Source organism: Conger conger, chromosome 4 (assembly GCF_963514075.1).
Source record: "Conger conger chromosome 4, fConCon1.1, whole genome shotgun sequence".
NCBI lineage: Eukaryota > Metazoa > Chordata > Actinopteri > Anguilliformes > Congridae > Conger > Conger conger.
The window spans coordinates 13378904-13394769 of NC_083763.1; the positions used below are offsets into that span (position 1 = coordinate 13378904).

Here is a 15866-nt window from a genome sequence, read left to right on the forward strand (position 1 = left end):
GCAAAGCATCTATTGCACTCACCTCACCATGTTTGACTTGACACATGGTGTTCTGTGAAATACTGTATTTGCTTTACGCCAGACATAATGGGACCCATATCATCCAAAAATGTAAATTTTTGACCCATCCCTTCATCCAAGAGCTTTTTAGCAATTGTGAGATGAGCGTTGACGTTTCTCTTGGTTAGCAGTGGTTTCCAACTCGCTACTCTCTCGTGAATCTCTTCTTTGCCCAGTCTCTTTCTAATCGTAGAGTCGTGAACACTGACATAGCTGAGGCTAGAGATGCCTGCAGGTCTCTGGATGTTCTTCTCAGACCATGTGCGACTTCCTGGATTAGTTGTCACAGTGCCCTTGGAGGAATTTTGGCAGGCCAGTCACTGGGAGTATACATCATTGTTCTCAATTTGGAGATAATACCTCACTTTTGGTGCAGTCCCAGGGCCTTAGACATTGCTTTGTAATCCTTTTCGGATTGCTATATTTTAACAACTTTTTAGTTTCCTCTGGAGTTTCCTTTGATTATGGCATACCAAACCTATGAATATATCTGAATTAAAGCAGCTCTGCAAAGAAAAGTGGGCGAGAATACCTCCACAGTAATGTGAAAGACTATTATCAAATTATCGGAAGGTGGTGCAAAAAATTTTTAGGATTCAGGGGGCAATTACTTTTTCACGGGCGTGATTCAATTGTAATTAAATAGTCATTTAAAAATTGAGTTTGTGCTTAGGTTCAGGTTCCCTTTTTCTAATATAACATTTTTTCACGCCACTGTGTGCAATTTTGGCCCATGCATGTGTCAGGGGTTATGTACACAGTATGACTGGGAAGTAGCCTTGTTGGTATGTTTACTGAATTCTCAAAATAAACTTCAGTCATAGAATAATATTTTCTCACCATGTAAGCTTTCACTCTTGCCCTCCAAAAATAAAATTCTACACTGAACGATAGTTACTTTTGTCTCCCAAAAGCTTTCACAGTTCAATCGCTTGTTTTTAATGAGTTGTTTTTATTTTTCAATCGGTGGATTGAGCATTGAGTTCGAAAGACCACAGTGCAGCTCAATCTGTGTTATTTCTGCACTGGATGTACACTCAGCCTGAGCAAACTGAGAGAGCGATAGACGGAGGGAGAAAGAGATACAGAGGGAGAGAGAGAGTGAGGGAGAGAGCAAGAGAGGGAGTGAGAGAGAGAGAGATGAAGAGGTACAGAGGGAGATAGAGTGAGGGAGAGAGGGAGTGAGAGATGAAGAAAGAAAGACGTACAGAGGAAACAATCTCTGTTATTTGTACTGTTTTTGTGTATCATTCAACTTGTAGGTTTATGTGTATATACTTATGCGTCGCTGCTAATTGTTTCAATGAGAATAGCTTTATATACAAGAGACAGAGAGACAGGGAAAGAGGGGGATGCATTTAGAGTTTATTATTACTATTGCTATTAGCGGTGTCACTGGTTTATGTATATATATTCATTATGCAATAAGTCAATATGTTTTACAGAACAGTTTTTTTAGACTGGTGTTATATGTCGTTTACATGTTCTGTGTATTAATACTACCTTGATTGCACCACTGAATTAAACTGACAGAGAAAGGGAGAGAGACAGAGACAGAGACAGAGAGAGAGAGAGAGAGAGAGAGAGAGAGACAGAGAGAGAAATAGATAGATAGATAGATAGATAGATAGAGATAGAGAGAGATAGAGAGGGGGGGGGCAACATTCCCAGTGTTAAATGAACTCTATCAGAGTTAAGAATGTATTTTTCACTTGCCATCCTGCTGTGCCAGTTTGGCAGTTCAGTAGACAGTTTCAGTTTGCTAAGAATCAATTAATCCCATATTCGTGGAAAGTGTTTTTCTTGCTTGATAATTCGGAGTAGAAGGCCTGTGCCGTACATGCATAGAAACGTTTTAAATAAGGTGATTACCCGGGAGGCCTGTTTTTGGACACCAGTTCGATTCACCCGAAGTGAAATGTGGGTTTAATAACCCTCGTTTCACCTTAAGCTTTCAGTTCCGTTCAGACCCCCGAGCGACTGAACGTTATTATTTCAGCTAATTTGTGCTGCTATCCCAATCTAGCCAAAAGTTCGTAGCGCGTGTTCTTGTTTTCTAACAAGAAGTGTGGTTCTGAAATAATGAAATACATATTTTTGCTGAAACTGCAACAAAGAAAATTCCTAGGCCTGCTTGACGAAGGGAAATTCGATTTTGATAAACTATGATTTCCGAAAGGAAAAACAAAACGAAAATGCGGTTACAATTCGATTTTTTTTAACAGCTAAGAAGCAACATTTTCTCGTCACAGGCGTTCTGCATTACGTAGTGATGCGCAGCCTATTTATACGACTATTCCCTATTGCGCCAAGCCCAGCCGCATAACGTCGTTTTCCACAATGCTCTAACTATTTTCACTGCCGGTGAACTAATTTGAATGATCTAATGTGACGTTATCCTTAAAGAGTTCAGCAAAGGGGATCACCGCGGTCACCTGTAGTTAACGCCCACTCTCGTCCATGCCCATAGTCCATAGCTTGTAGCTTGTTGACCCTTGCTGTATAATCTGAGCTCGGCTGTCAGTCAGAGGGAGAACTCTCCCCCCAGTCACCCCGTCACGGGCCAGTCAGTGTCGTCACTTCAATTTTGGCTTATAAAACTGTCCACTGCACGCACACACCTGGAAAGAGAAATAGACTGCCACAAACAGAGGGGGAGAGGAAGAGAGAGAAGGAGAGAGGTGGTTTCTGACAAAAAAACCCCCAAAAAAACAAGTATCGTCAGAGAGAGAAACTGCACAGACTCGGAAAGAAACTATTCCTCGTCACTTCATGGTGCCTGCGTGTCCGTCAGGTACTGTCAAAAAGAAAGAGCCGCAGCTTACGCATTTTTAATACGTCACTTTTATGAATCTTGCAAATTTCTCTTACCTCTCGGGCATGTGCAACATGACGGCAGAGTCCCAGCACTCGCCTGCCGAGGCGGCCAGTCCCGTGGGTGTGTCTCCAAACGTCAACCTGGACTCCCCGGTGCCCGCGCAGCCTCTGCTCCTTCAAGCTCGGGCAAAAGACGGGGTGCTGATCAAGTCCGAACCCCGGGGGAGCAGCCCGAACACGGACCGGGGAGAGGGCCCTCCCCTCGGTCACACCGAGGAGCATCTACCGCCGACTGGAAGCCGGCGCAGGAAGAGGCCCGTTCAGCGAGGGAAGCCGCCTTACAGCTACATTGCCCTAATAGCCATGTCGATAGCCAACTCTCCCGAAAGAAAGCTTACTTTAGGAGGCATCTATAAGTTCATCATGGAACGTTTCCCGTTCTACCGGGAGAACTCAAAAAAGTGGCAAAACTCTATCCGACACAATCTCACTCTCAACGACTGCTTCGTCAAGATCCCCCGCGAGCCCGGCAGACCTGGAAAGGGCAATTACTGGACCCTGGATCCGGCCGCGGAAGACATGTTCGACAACGGGAGCTTTTTACGCAGGAGAAAAAGATTCAAGCGCACTGACGTCAGTACCTACCCCGGTTACATGCAGAGTTCGAGCGCATTCACTCCTACGCCCATGGGCAGGCCGTCTTACCCCAACACGTTGTACCCAGCAATGGGCTCCAGCTACGGCTCGCAGTTGGCGGGTTCCCCCCACCCGGCAATGCTCCACCACTACCAGGCCTCGGCAGGTGTCTCCGCCCAAGGTCAACACAGGATGTTCAGCATCGACAACATCATTAGCCAGCAAACGGCGATGCAGACCGGCCCAGGAGGTGAGCTTAATCCACAGGCGTTAGGCTTGGGCGGCGGAGAGCTGGGCACTATGGCCGCCAGCTGTTCTGTCACTGGGCCCGACCCTTCTTCATGCTTCCAAACGCAGACAATGAACCCCAACGCCGGTGTGCTAAGCAGAGGCACTGGCGCCCTTTCCTCAAACCTGGCCGCCGCTTATCCTTACTCCTCGTCGGCGTCTCCTCCTCACCTGCCCGCCATGACGCAGCCCAGTTTCTCCCCAGGTAGTTCTCAGGTGTACTGTCCTGGGAACAGGCTCTCTTTGCCGGCCGTGCGCTCCGGGTCTTGCGCCGACCACACGGAACAACTGCTCGGGCTCTCTGGTCCACCGATGAACTCGTACAACAATTCGTACATGCGGCAGGCGAACTTCGCCGCAGGACTGGAGCGATACATGTAAGAGCAGTCAGACCGACAAACTAACAACAAACAGCCTCATCAACTCGTGATATTCGGTGTCATTCCGAGACAGCGGCGAAATGTCCCGTCTGTCCTTTTTATTTCCTTCAATGTGAAAGGAAACTACATTCCAAGGTCTACATGTTTTCTGTAATAACATTGTGTTACACATGTCGGTTATTTGGATTGAAATTTAAATTTTATAGGTTCACGTGTGTTTTCTTTTACTTTGATGCAAACTGGCTCATGAGGGTATCTTCCTTTTATCTGGGGAGAAAAAACATGAAAGTTTACGTTGAATAATGTTAAGACAGGCTAGTAAACCCTTAAAAACTAAAACAAAACTTAGACGTTTTAAATATATTAGGCCAGGAAAATGTTATTCGCTGTGACTGTCACTATATGAATGTAAATAGATCTAATTTTAAACTGTTACAAATGTTTGGTATAAGAATTGTAAAGCGCGTAAAATTACGTCTGTTGTAAGTTCTATAATTTCTTCAAAATGTCTTGATTTTTGGTAGCCTTCATGCAAAATAATAAATATGTTTTTCTTACTACCATGTATTCTGTTACATCTATCACATCTATATTCTGTTATATCTAACACAATAGAACTTCTGCCTATTTATCGTAGCCTAGAATAAAACATAGGCGATAATCGATTCCCGCAGTTCTGTCCGATTTATTATTAGGCCGAAATGCCATCATTTTTACAATTATTATTATGATTATAATGATTATAATGATTATTATTATTATTATTATTATTACTGAAACAAGGTGTTCATTAATTTAGCTTTCGATTTAGTTTCAGTGATTTTACTTTCAGTTAATACACAGTAAATGCATCAGTGTTAAATAAAATTGCAGGCCTACAATTAGCACCTACAGTGCACATTTAATTAGTTATGGACTTTTAGAGTTTAAAGTTTTAATTACCTCAGTATAAACTCTTAGAGTTTGTACTGACTATATTCCGAAATCTTGGCATCTCAATTTATTAGCATAATAGAAAAAATAAGCACAAAGTGTGGCCAAAATAAATACAAAACAAAATTGAATAAGTACTGAAATATGGTGGAGCTTAACGGATTACTTTATTTAACGGTCTTGATATAAAAAAAAATCCGGGTGTTTCTCGAAATTAATAGTCTTTATCATCATATAATGCCATTTTAAACATCTTTATTATATTTTACCATTTAGGCTTATAGGCTAACAATGGGAATATATCCATACATTTCGTGTAGGTTATTAACTCGGATGGGCATACTATAGGCCTATTATTAGTTCAAATGAACGGCAGCAGAGAGACAAGAAACAACAAGAAATGGGAAACTACACACCGATCAGTAGGGTCACAGGTTCACAACCGTACATGAGACAGGGAAGCCAACAATAAATAGCATAGATACTAGAACAGAGCTTATATTTAATAGACCTAGGCCTCTTTTAGCTTTAAATGTCAGTTAAAGTCAACGACAAAAGTTTTATAAGTTTCACAATGAAAAGCGAACGGTCATCGCAGCAAGCTGCTTGCCGTGCGAATGAACCAATGCAGTATGTCTCAATAAAGGTGGGCCATATTAATTGACCAACTAAAGAAATTAACTTTGATGTAAATTATTGAATAAATAAATGTCCTTTTATTACCCCTCAATTGGCTCTCAGCTAACATATTTGTATAGTTCTTATTCTCTCTCTCCCTCTCTCTCTCTTTAACACACTCACACACACACACACACACACACACACACACACACACACACACACACACACACACACTTTATGATTGAATAAATATAAGCCTATTAGGTAATTTATTAAAGGTAAATTCGTGTTCTGTTGTCCCAACAGATGTTTGACAACATCGTCATTATTCTCACCTAGAGCTGAGTATTTGTAGGCCTATGCTTTGTTGTGGACAGAATGGCATTTATAGAAATTCTGTTCCACTCCTACATCAACATGATGATCACTGCGACTTGAGCGGATCTATCCTGAACGCCTGCGCATGCTCCACCCCTCCACCACAAACGCTGCTGCTATAACAGGATGTCTGTCTCGTCTGTGGCTGTTTACGAAGAGCATCGAAGGCATGCTACGTCATGGGTTCCCCACAAGTAAACTGTCTGCATGGAATTCAGAAGTTAACCGTCATCTGATCAGGCACGGGCATGTTTCTGTAACTATTAACCAGATTCCCCCATTGATTAATCTTACAGCGACCCCTGGCGGTGTTGATGGCACTTAAAGCAATTTGGATGCTTTTTTTGCTCTTTGTGCTCTGTATAATGTATCCACTAGATGTCGGGCCACACTATAAAACAACAGAGGTTTCAAAGCTGTGCTTCTTCGTGGAGTTTACTCGGTGCAACTAGTTTCAGCTGATCTCAGAAATATAGGAAGATACATTACTTTATAAAACATACACTATTAAAAATAAAAATAAAATTAGACTAAAGCAACATGCATTTAATGTCAAAGGTAGCAGGATCAGGACTGTAATTGCTGAGGTAAAGGCTAAATGCTCACCTATGAAATGTGTATGCCATTTCCTTAAAGCATATTATATGTTTACACAACAATGGCACATTATTCCACCTCAAAATAGACTAGTGTGTGTGTGTGTGTGTGTATGGTGTGTGTGCGTGTGTGTGTGTGTGTGTGTGTGGGGGGGGGGGTGTATTTGTGTGTGTGTATGTATGTGTGTGTGTATGGTGTGTGTGTGTGTGTGTGTGTGTGTGTGTGTGTGTGTGTGTGTGTGTGTGTGTGGAAAATGGTAAATTTACTTGTATTATTTGAATATGTCTTTAAAAGTTACGTGATGGTATTGTGAATTTAAAAAAAACAAATAAATAACAACAATATAATAATAATAATGAGAATGATAATGATAATAATAACCACAATACTAGTAATATCAATAACAATAATAATATTAATAATTATTATAATACATGACATGCTAAATATAAACAGTACTAGGCCACACACTAAATTAAGCGAACATGTTTCACCGGGTTCCGCGAGGGTTCAGCCTAATTCAGCCACATCTTCAGCCTGACACCGAGGAGCTTCCTGCTGAGGGAAAATACTGCCTATGGGACCAGAAATGAAGCTACCATTTTTAACCACTAGATGGGGAAGCCATAACACGAACGACTAATGTCAAGGTTGATTCACCTGGCTGCCTTCTGCCGGAAAATAAATGTTGGCGTCCAACAACATGCAGACCCGGCGTGTGTAAGGCTAGATATATTTAAAGTAGACTATATTTATGGTTCTTTCATATAATTTAAATAACGAATCCACACTTTATTACTGCCACAATGGAACAACACATAGGTCTATAATTTAAAACGTCTATAAAGTCCTATTTTCCTGCCCACATACTGAACAATGCCCAGTATCTGTTACGTTTGGAAAACGTTGGGAAACTTTACTCTATAGTGCGTGGTAATCTACGACAGGGCCAGCACAAAAACAGTGACAAATTTCTTATATTAACTTCTGCATAATATAATGTTAAATGTTTAGTCGCCAACAATCTGACTCACTTAAATAAAATCTCATGAAAAGCGTGTTAGGCTATTAATAACGAAGACTTTCTATGTCGCTTTTAAGCCACACTTAATATATGAATTATAGCCTATCAATAACAGCCGGGCTTACGTCTATTAAAGTGAAGAAACATTCTATCTTGATTTTCACGATGTAGCCTATGCAGGCGTATATATAAAACCAAGAGAGAAAACCGTGACCTGAAGTGGTGATTTGGCCGTGCTCCCGGGCAGCTGTCCGGATCTTCAGCTCGGTGATGTGAGTTATGCGACCGCCGCCAGCTGACGACCCGGCGAAGACTGGGGAACGGGAAGGGGCTTAGCGGCTTGACTGAGTGAGCGTGTCGTTAAAGAAAACTTTCAGTGAAAGGGCGAGATGAACGGCTCCGATAGCCCACTTTCTCCACTCGCTAGGCCGCAAATCTCACAGACATAGTTTACACTTAGCTGTTTCCCGGCTGCCTGCGAAACTGCAGACTGCAGGCGGTAGCCTATAATGTTCCAGCAATCAAAACAACGCGTGTCTTCGCTAGAACCTCCGTATGGACTATAGGCTACGATTACAGAGAGTAGAAACGGCTATACAGTTTAGCATTTCCTGCATTGTTTCAAATTATCAGTAGCCTAATGCGTTATAAATTGGCTATCCGTCTTGACGTCGAAGAAAATTAGCTCGGTTATTTTTCACTGCCAATATTTACAGACGATGTGTTATAATGATCTTTTCAAGGAATTAAGCAATTGCTCATTTTTGTTTCCTCCTGACAAAAAGCGAACCTAATTTTTTGTTGTTGTGTTTTTATTAGGAACGCAAATAACTGAGTCGAATGGATTTAATTATCATGTTGAGTTCAGAGAGAGAGGGAGAGAGAGGGGTTTGACGGGGAAGGAAGGAGCATATCAGACGCGGATTTAACTATACATTCGTAAAGACATCCTGAAAATACATTTGATACCCTGTTGTTCCTAATGGGAGTCTGTTGTCTGACCCAGTGACGAATGGGGTGTCGATGGAAGCCCATCGCAAGAGCACGCTTGTTTTTGCTCCGTAATGAAATGGAATGTAGGAAACCAATGCATCACTTCTTTTGCTCACAGTAGGCTATAGTCATATACAAACTGCGCGGATCTCGTAGCCTATAGCCCATTTCACATTCTGTGACGAAGACAAATTGGAGCAGGTTGAGGTGGTATGCGCTTGTGTTTGTGTATATGTGCTTGTGTGTCCTGGGTGTATGTGAATCATTTAAACAATGTAGATGGATGGTGTTATGACTACACGACTCAGTAAAAATAAAACCCGTGAGAAATGATTTTTAAGATAGGCTAAATTACAAAGATAGAAATACAATAAGCGGAATTCTTCTGCATTGCAGAATGACAGAATGAGTCTGCATTTTACAGCAGATTATTTTTCAGTGACCGATTTTCTTGCACACGTTTTAATTGACGTTGTTCGCTTGCTTTAGAAAATCGTATGTATGCTTTCAATATAGCCTCCTACATGCTTAAAATTATCATTGCGTCGTATAGTACATATATAAACAGACATGGTTAGCCTATGTGTAAGTCTCTCCACTATTTCCTAAATACTGATAGGCCTACTGTTTACTTGTCAATAAATTGAATTTAAAAAACGTCACAAGTGTGCGTGTATCTCTGGCACGGATCAACATTTTCCCACGACAGACAACTGTTAATCCCCATGCATTACACAGACCGATAATCATTCCAATAGAACATAGTTATTCACTTGGGAAGCATAAATAACAATGTACATATTTTTATATAAATTGTATTTGTAATAATGTTCGTAATGTAATCCATGGTCAAAGCCTCCAGAATGATACGGGCCCCCCTAAACTTGGGGGGAAATCCATAAGGACGGTGTCGGTTGATCTCCAAGTCTTTTAGCTCCCTGGTGTAAAGTTAATACAATACATGGACCTTACAGGGAGCCTAAACTGTCTAAATAAATAGTAGGTTAATAAATATAAATAAAGATTATGAAAGGCAGAAGGAGCAAAAGCAACATTTTCACGAGATTATAGTAGTGAAATGAATGTGCAATGGTCAGTAAGGACAGGGGACCATATAGGATATATTTTATCTTTCCAATTGCGTTTTTTTACATCGGAAACTAATGTATGCCTGTGGCTGCAATGTACTGCTCTGTATTTTAAAGTTTCCGCTACGGCAGAAAGTGATCAAATTTGAGTTTTTCTTATAATTGAGCTGCCATCTTGACACTCCGGACTAGTTCATGTCTAGCAGTTGGGTGTGTAACACACTGGTGACTTGGCTGATAAAAAAAAAAAAATCGGGACATTTAATTATACGATATGCTTTCAAAATCAATTATTTAAACGAATAACATCCTGCTGCGAACGTCACACAATGCTATAACCCACACAACAATCGTTATTATTCTGTTATTATTTTGCAGTCAGTGCGGCGTGTCTTAAGTGACGTGTGTGTGTATGTGTGACTGACAGTTCGACAAAAATAATAATGATACAATATCCTAATCACCGCAGTCGACCGTTTAATCATCATCAACAGCAGCTGCAGAGGCTGCAGCGGCAGCAACTGCGTGCTGTGAAATTCTCAGTCCAGTAGACGATTCCAGTTAAAAGTATCGACCAATTAACAGTTTTACTCCACAGCAGCTGTAGCAACACCGTCGAGAAAACAGTAACAATAATGTGAGTTAAAACACAATGCATTGATTAATTAAATAAGTAGGCTATGTGTGCTTCTTCAGAAAACATCAGGCTAAATGCAGCCCTGGTAATAACAAGATCTAAAATAATTTTTTATTCAATATAATTCGATAAAACAGCAGATAGCGAAAGAGGGAGTGAGGGAGGGACAGAGACAGTGAGAGAGAGATAGAGAGAGAACATTAACTGCAACTGTTCATATATAAATAAATTATTGAAAGGAGAAAAATATTATGTAAATATTTAAAACATAAATATTCGAATGTATGAGCACAACGACTTTCAATCCCAGTGTAGGTCAATATTTCATATGGACAGTAAAATTATGAATTTTATATCTTCATAATTGACCCTGAAGATTTTAAAATCAACAGCAAGCAGATAAACGCTTTCAAACGTTAAAGCAACCATTTATTTGAATTTAGAGCTAACCATTTGCCCCTCTTTATTTCTGTAAATGTAAAAATATTACTAATACAAACAACCGAATTACTGCAATTAGGCTACTAGTTTTTACTTGTACAAACAATATGTTAAAACGTATCATATTTCAGTTCGTACATTAAATTCGTTTTTAATTACAGGTTGTTGTTGTAATAAATGTAACAAGTAGGACACACATATCAAATAGTATGATTAAAGAAAGGGAACTAGACAAAATTCCAGGTACAGATCTAGTCTATTTCAATTCAGCTAGCCTATAGCTCACAGCATAGCTTTCTCCGTTATAGATATTACAAGGTACTTAACATTGGCATATTGTAAATTACCAAACGTTGGGTGCTATTTTCCACACTACCCTTAACTTTGAAAAGTGTCTTTTTTCATTTCACTACATGAGTAGCCGAAATTAGTAGAGATATCGACTAAATAAAAATTTCCTGAATCATTTAATTCAAGTATTATGTCAGTCACATTTCCAGTCTTGCTATGGTGGCTTAAATAGCCTACACCGATCCGACACTGAAAGCGGCAACACGTCACATATTTTGCATAATCAGTTCATAGCTACGTCATAACATGTTCATTTGGTACAAAGTTTGATTTTCAGTTTATTATTAGATGTAACGTATACTTCCATGCTAAAGTAATTTAAAGGTAGAATTACTGATTAAGTGAGATTGAAGTTTTTCGAGTAAAAAACATATTTTCTTAACCCTCTTTTCCTCTCTCCCAGCCTCCATTACTTCCTGGCAGCCGTGACGCTGTTATCACGTGACAGCAGAGGCTGAATAAATAGGTTAAGAGAGGCGCGAGGGGAGGGAATGTTAGGCTCGCACGGGACACTGGTCCGGTGTCTGTGTGCAAAAAATAAACATACTAGATTGCCTACATGCTTATATGAACCCGAAAGAAGAAAATATAACTGAACACATATATACAAAACAGGCGTTATAGAAATATAGTCTTACTCTTACAATCAACACGTATAAGCTCAAACGGACTTCAAGATATTGCATTTTGCAATCTTAAACTTTTTCCCCCTAATAACTTTGTTTGTGCTCTTGATCGCTTCAACCACAAGAGAGGCTCTTCGCTGGCTCTCTGCACAGCTCACATGTCTTGGGCTCGGTCGCTGCGTTCACAGCTGCAGCTGAAGGACGTGACGTTTGTCGTAATAATTTTTATGCTCTCTTAATGACTTCTAATTCGATTTTATGCGGCAGAGGGAGTCTTATTTTGCTCTTGGACACAAACCGCGGAGTCTTGTCGGATATTCAGAAGCGAATGAAAGTGGCCGTGCATTTTTTTGACACTCTGACTGACGCAAACACAGGCTTGCCGAGCGTCGGAGCTGGTGCACCAACTCGCCACGGAACGTAAGAGCGCGCGGAGGACAGACCTTCCAAGGATGACTCTAGGCACGGATATGTCCGACAATTCTGCCTTGTCTGAGGACGTGGACATTGATGTGGTCGGGGGAGACATCGCCGTGGGAAAGGACGGGAAATACCTGCATCACCACCACGACTTCCACTTGGACAATGACTCGGACGACAACCTGTCCCAGAACGCAGGTGAGAACGCCTCCTCTCCGGGTCTGAGCAGCTCCGAGTGTCCGACTGACCAACTCGGGCTGGGAGGAGAAGCCGGAGGAGGATCAATGGGAGCGGAGAAATCCGGGAAAAATGCACTGGTGAAACCCCCTTATTCCTACATCGCCTTAATCACCATGGCCATTCTGCAGAGCCCCAAGAAACGCCTGACGCTTAGCGAGATCTGCGAGTTTATCAGCAACAGGTTTCCCTACTACAGGGAAAAGTTCCCCGCCTGGCAAAACTCCATCCGGCACAACCTGTCCCTCAATGACTGCTTTGTCAAAATCCCCCGGGAGCCTGGCAACCCAGGAAAAGGCAACTACTGGACCCTAGATCCGGAGTCAGCCGACATGTTCGACAACGGGAGTTTTCTGCGCAGGAGGAAGCGTTTCAAAAGGCACCAGTCGAACGAGATCCTTAGGGACCCCGGCGGATTCTTGCCGGGGTTTGCTTACGGTCCCTACGGCTACAATTATGGTATTCAGTTGCAGAATTTCCATTCTCATCATCCATATCCCCCGCACCATCCTGGAAGCGCTTTCCCTTTTCAGAACCCTCAGTGCGCTCTCCCATCCGCGGCGTCTATATTCCCCGCACCGCACTCTCTCCCCTCGCTCCTCGGGGCCGACTTGAGAAAGCCTTTTTACCCGCAGCTCAGTCCGACTCTGCCCGGCCTGGCGCCTCTTAAAGCGGACGCCAACACGCAAAGTCGGCCCTCCTTCTCCATAGACAATATAATCGGCGGAGCCACCTCTCCGGCCTCCCCGTTCTCGGCGCAGCCGAGCAACCAGGCGCAGATCTTGGCAATGCTCACCCCGGCACTCGCCTCAGCGACTAACCACTTGAATCTGTCGCAGGAAGCCCTGCTGCAATCGACGGGGCCACAGACCTTCTCCAGCAAAACTACAAACCTAAGCGGTTGTCACTTCTAATCAGACAACAAATAAAAAAAGCAGAGATATCTCGAATAAGGTTTTTTCGACCTAATGCGAAGGTAGGATAAACATTCTTTGCGACGCTAAAAAGCATTTATTCTTCCTCTGGTGTTTTCCTTGACGTGTTCAAGGAAAAGAGAGAAAACTTCCGTAAAAATATATTTATGACCTGTAAATATGTATAGTGCAAAGGGGAGAAGCATATTAAAGTCACGTACAAGGAAAAAAACTTTTAAATTAAGTAGCTATGGGGTACAGGACATGGACTCGGGCCTGTCTTTGGGCTGTTTCCTGAGACCCGAGACCAGAGGACAGACTGGCTATTTTGTAAAGAAAATGTAGTCTAAAAGGTTCAGCATCTCGCTCATTAGGAATTATTTTTGACGGTTGACAATTATTGAGATTACTAATATTATTATTATCGTTTTATATATTTTTGTTGAGTTTGTGAAAAAAGCACTGTTCCAGACCGAGGCCCAAAAACTCAGGTTTTTAATTGTTTTTAAAGCACATTGCCGGGGGCGGCGGGGGTTGTACAGACTATAACATTTCCCACTATCACCCCCTTTCTCTTTACAGCGATGTTTTGGTGAATTTGTAATTATTATTATTATTTTATGTGGTCAATAGACAAGTACGTGGTTTTGGTGTAAAGCGCATTACCTCTCATTCTGTTCAACTGTTGTGCATACGTTCTTATCTATTTCATTGGAAATAATCTGTGAAAAGAAACTGTTGTTATATGTAAAGAAAGACAGACAAAAACGCTTAAAATGTCCATAGGTCATTTTTGTTGTAAAGTCAAGAAAAAAATAAATGTTTGTGAATTTTAAAAAAATGTTTTCGTTAAATTATTTAAGTGTGCAATCATGAAGGATTATAGGCCCGCTCTCCTATAAATGTAGATTTTATCATCAGCCCCTATTCATAAAGCCAAATCAACATAACTAGTATTAATATATTAGTATATTTAAATGTGTCTACAAAACTACTTTAAAATTAAGTCAAGTTCTGTTTTAAAACCGTACCTCATTTCAGGCCTATGCGTAGCTCGCTTTATGAATGGGGGTATTGTTGCCTTAATCAGAAATTACCACGGGCAGGAATAAGAGGATGCATTCTATGTCATGTGTATTCGTTTGAATGGGGCCTTAAAGCACGCTCGATGTGATGTTGGTGGAAATACAGGGCACACCTGTAATGGCGAATGGTACCTGAAGTTGGGCACGCAGTATTCCAAACGGTCACTGAAGGTGCACCGAAATAAATTGTCCCAATATTTTAGGTTTATTAACTGAATATTAACATGCTGACTGCAATTAGCCCATCTTTTAACGTTTTAACATGGCAGCCATACATACTAAGACTGACGACATTGGTAGGCCTAATAGGGCAATATGAGTTATTTATCTCCACAGTTTACAAACAATATTTGTAAAACTCTGGCTATCGTGCATGCATGTCTGTGGTGTGGCTCCCGGGGCGTTAGTAATGGACTGGGTTCGGTTTTATAACAAAGGGGCAAATGAATGGGAACAGCGGCGCTTGGAAACCTGTAATTGAATGTCAGGCTTCTACATAGATACCCACGATCTCTGGAGGTTTGGTTGCTAATTTGTGGCAGCATTAAAAAAAAATCTGGATCCTAATCCACGATAATGCGGCTTTTTGCCGGTTTGTTGATGTTGTCGGCAAAGACCCTCTCCCCGGGGCCTGAATGGACACCCAGCAAGTGGTCCCCCGCGAGACAAGCCACACACATTTGCTTCTGAAAGGCGATCTTCTTACAAGGCGCTCGGTTGTCCGCTTTCATGTCGACTGTGTTGTTTCAGGACATGTACAAAAGAGGCAGCGGGGACTCGCCGCGCTACAGAAAACAGGCCGATGAATCCATTTTAGAGTTGGTCAAGCAAATGTTCTGAGGCTGAAGGGGACATAAAGCTTCTTTTATTTACCAGAGCCGTGTGCAAATTGTTAAATTACTGTGTGGGGTGTTTCTGACAGCTGATTATTAGGTATAGAAGGTGGGAGGGCTGTCGTCTCTGTGCCCCTTTCCCCTCTAGTACAAGAGAATCCTTTGAAGCGCGAGCGCAAATATTAGGCTCGTTTTTTTTTTACTCTCGCCAAATTTTCATTGGTCACAATACAATACAAAGAAAGTCGATTTCTGCTAGATTATGCTTTTTATTTTATTTGGGAACAATTAAGAACTGGCAGATGTTTTAAGAGGCCAAACATCACCAAAAACCAACTGTTGAACAAAATGAAAAGGACGTGGCGTTTGTTTGTAGATTGAAAAAGGAATATACAAACCAAGGGCCCACCTCAGCAACTGCCGTGTGAACTTTGATGTTGGTCTCCAGGCTGGTTAGATTCCTCGCCATGACAGATTAAAATCAGGAGCTAGAAATCCAGGAATTAC

The 15866-nt window shown here is 41.6% G+C and overlaps 2 protein-coding genes across 2 annotated transcripts; both read left to right on the plus strand.

Annotated features, from left to right (window-relative positions):
- The first annotated feature begins 2907 nt into the window (after positions 1-2907).
- On the plus strand, positions 2908-4182 carry foxe3 (forkhead box E3). The gene has a single exon (XM_061237962.1). It carries the CDS (start codon positions 2908-2910, stop codon positions 4180-4182), a length of 1275 nt encoding a protein of 424 aa, XP_061093946.1.
- A 7572-nt stretch (positions 4183-11754) lies between these two features.
- foxd2 (forkhead box D2) lies at positions 11755-14276 on the plus strand. The gene has a single exon (XM_061237965.1). It carries the CDS (start codon positions 12323-12325, stop codon positions 13439-13441), a length of 1119 nt encoding a protein of 372 aa, XP_061093949.1. The 5' UTR covers positions 11755-12322; the 3' UTR covers positions 13442-14276.
- Positions 14277-15866: the final 1590 nt, after the last annotated feature.

Excerpts from the sequence above, each read along its gene's own strand:
- foxe3 (XM_061237962.1), top strand. The coding sequence starts at position 2,908 with ATGAATCTTGCAAATTTCTCTTACCTCTCGGGCATGTGCAACATGACG.
- foxd2 (XM_061237965.1), top strand. The coding sequence starts at position 12,323 with ATGACTCTAGGCACGGATATGTCCGACAATTCTGCCTTGTCTGAGGAC.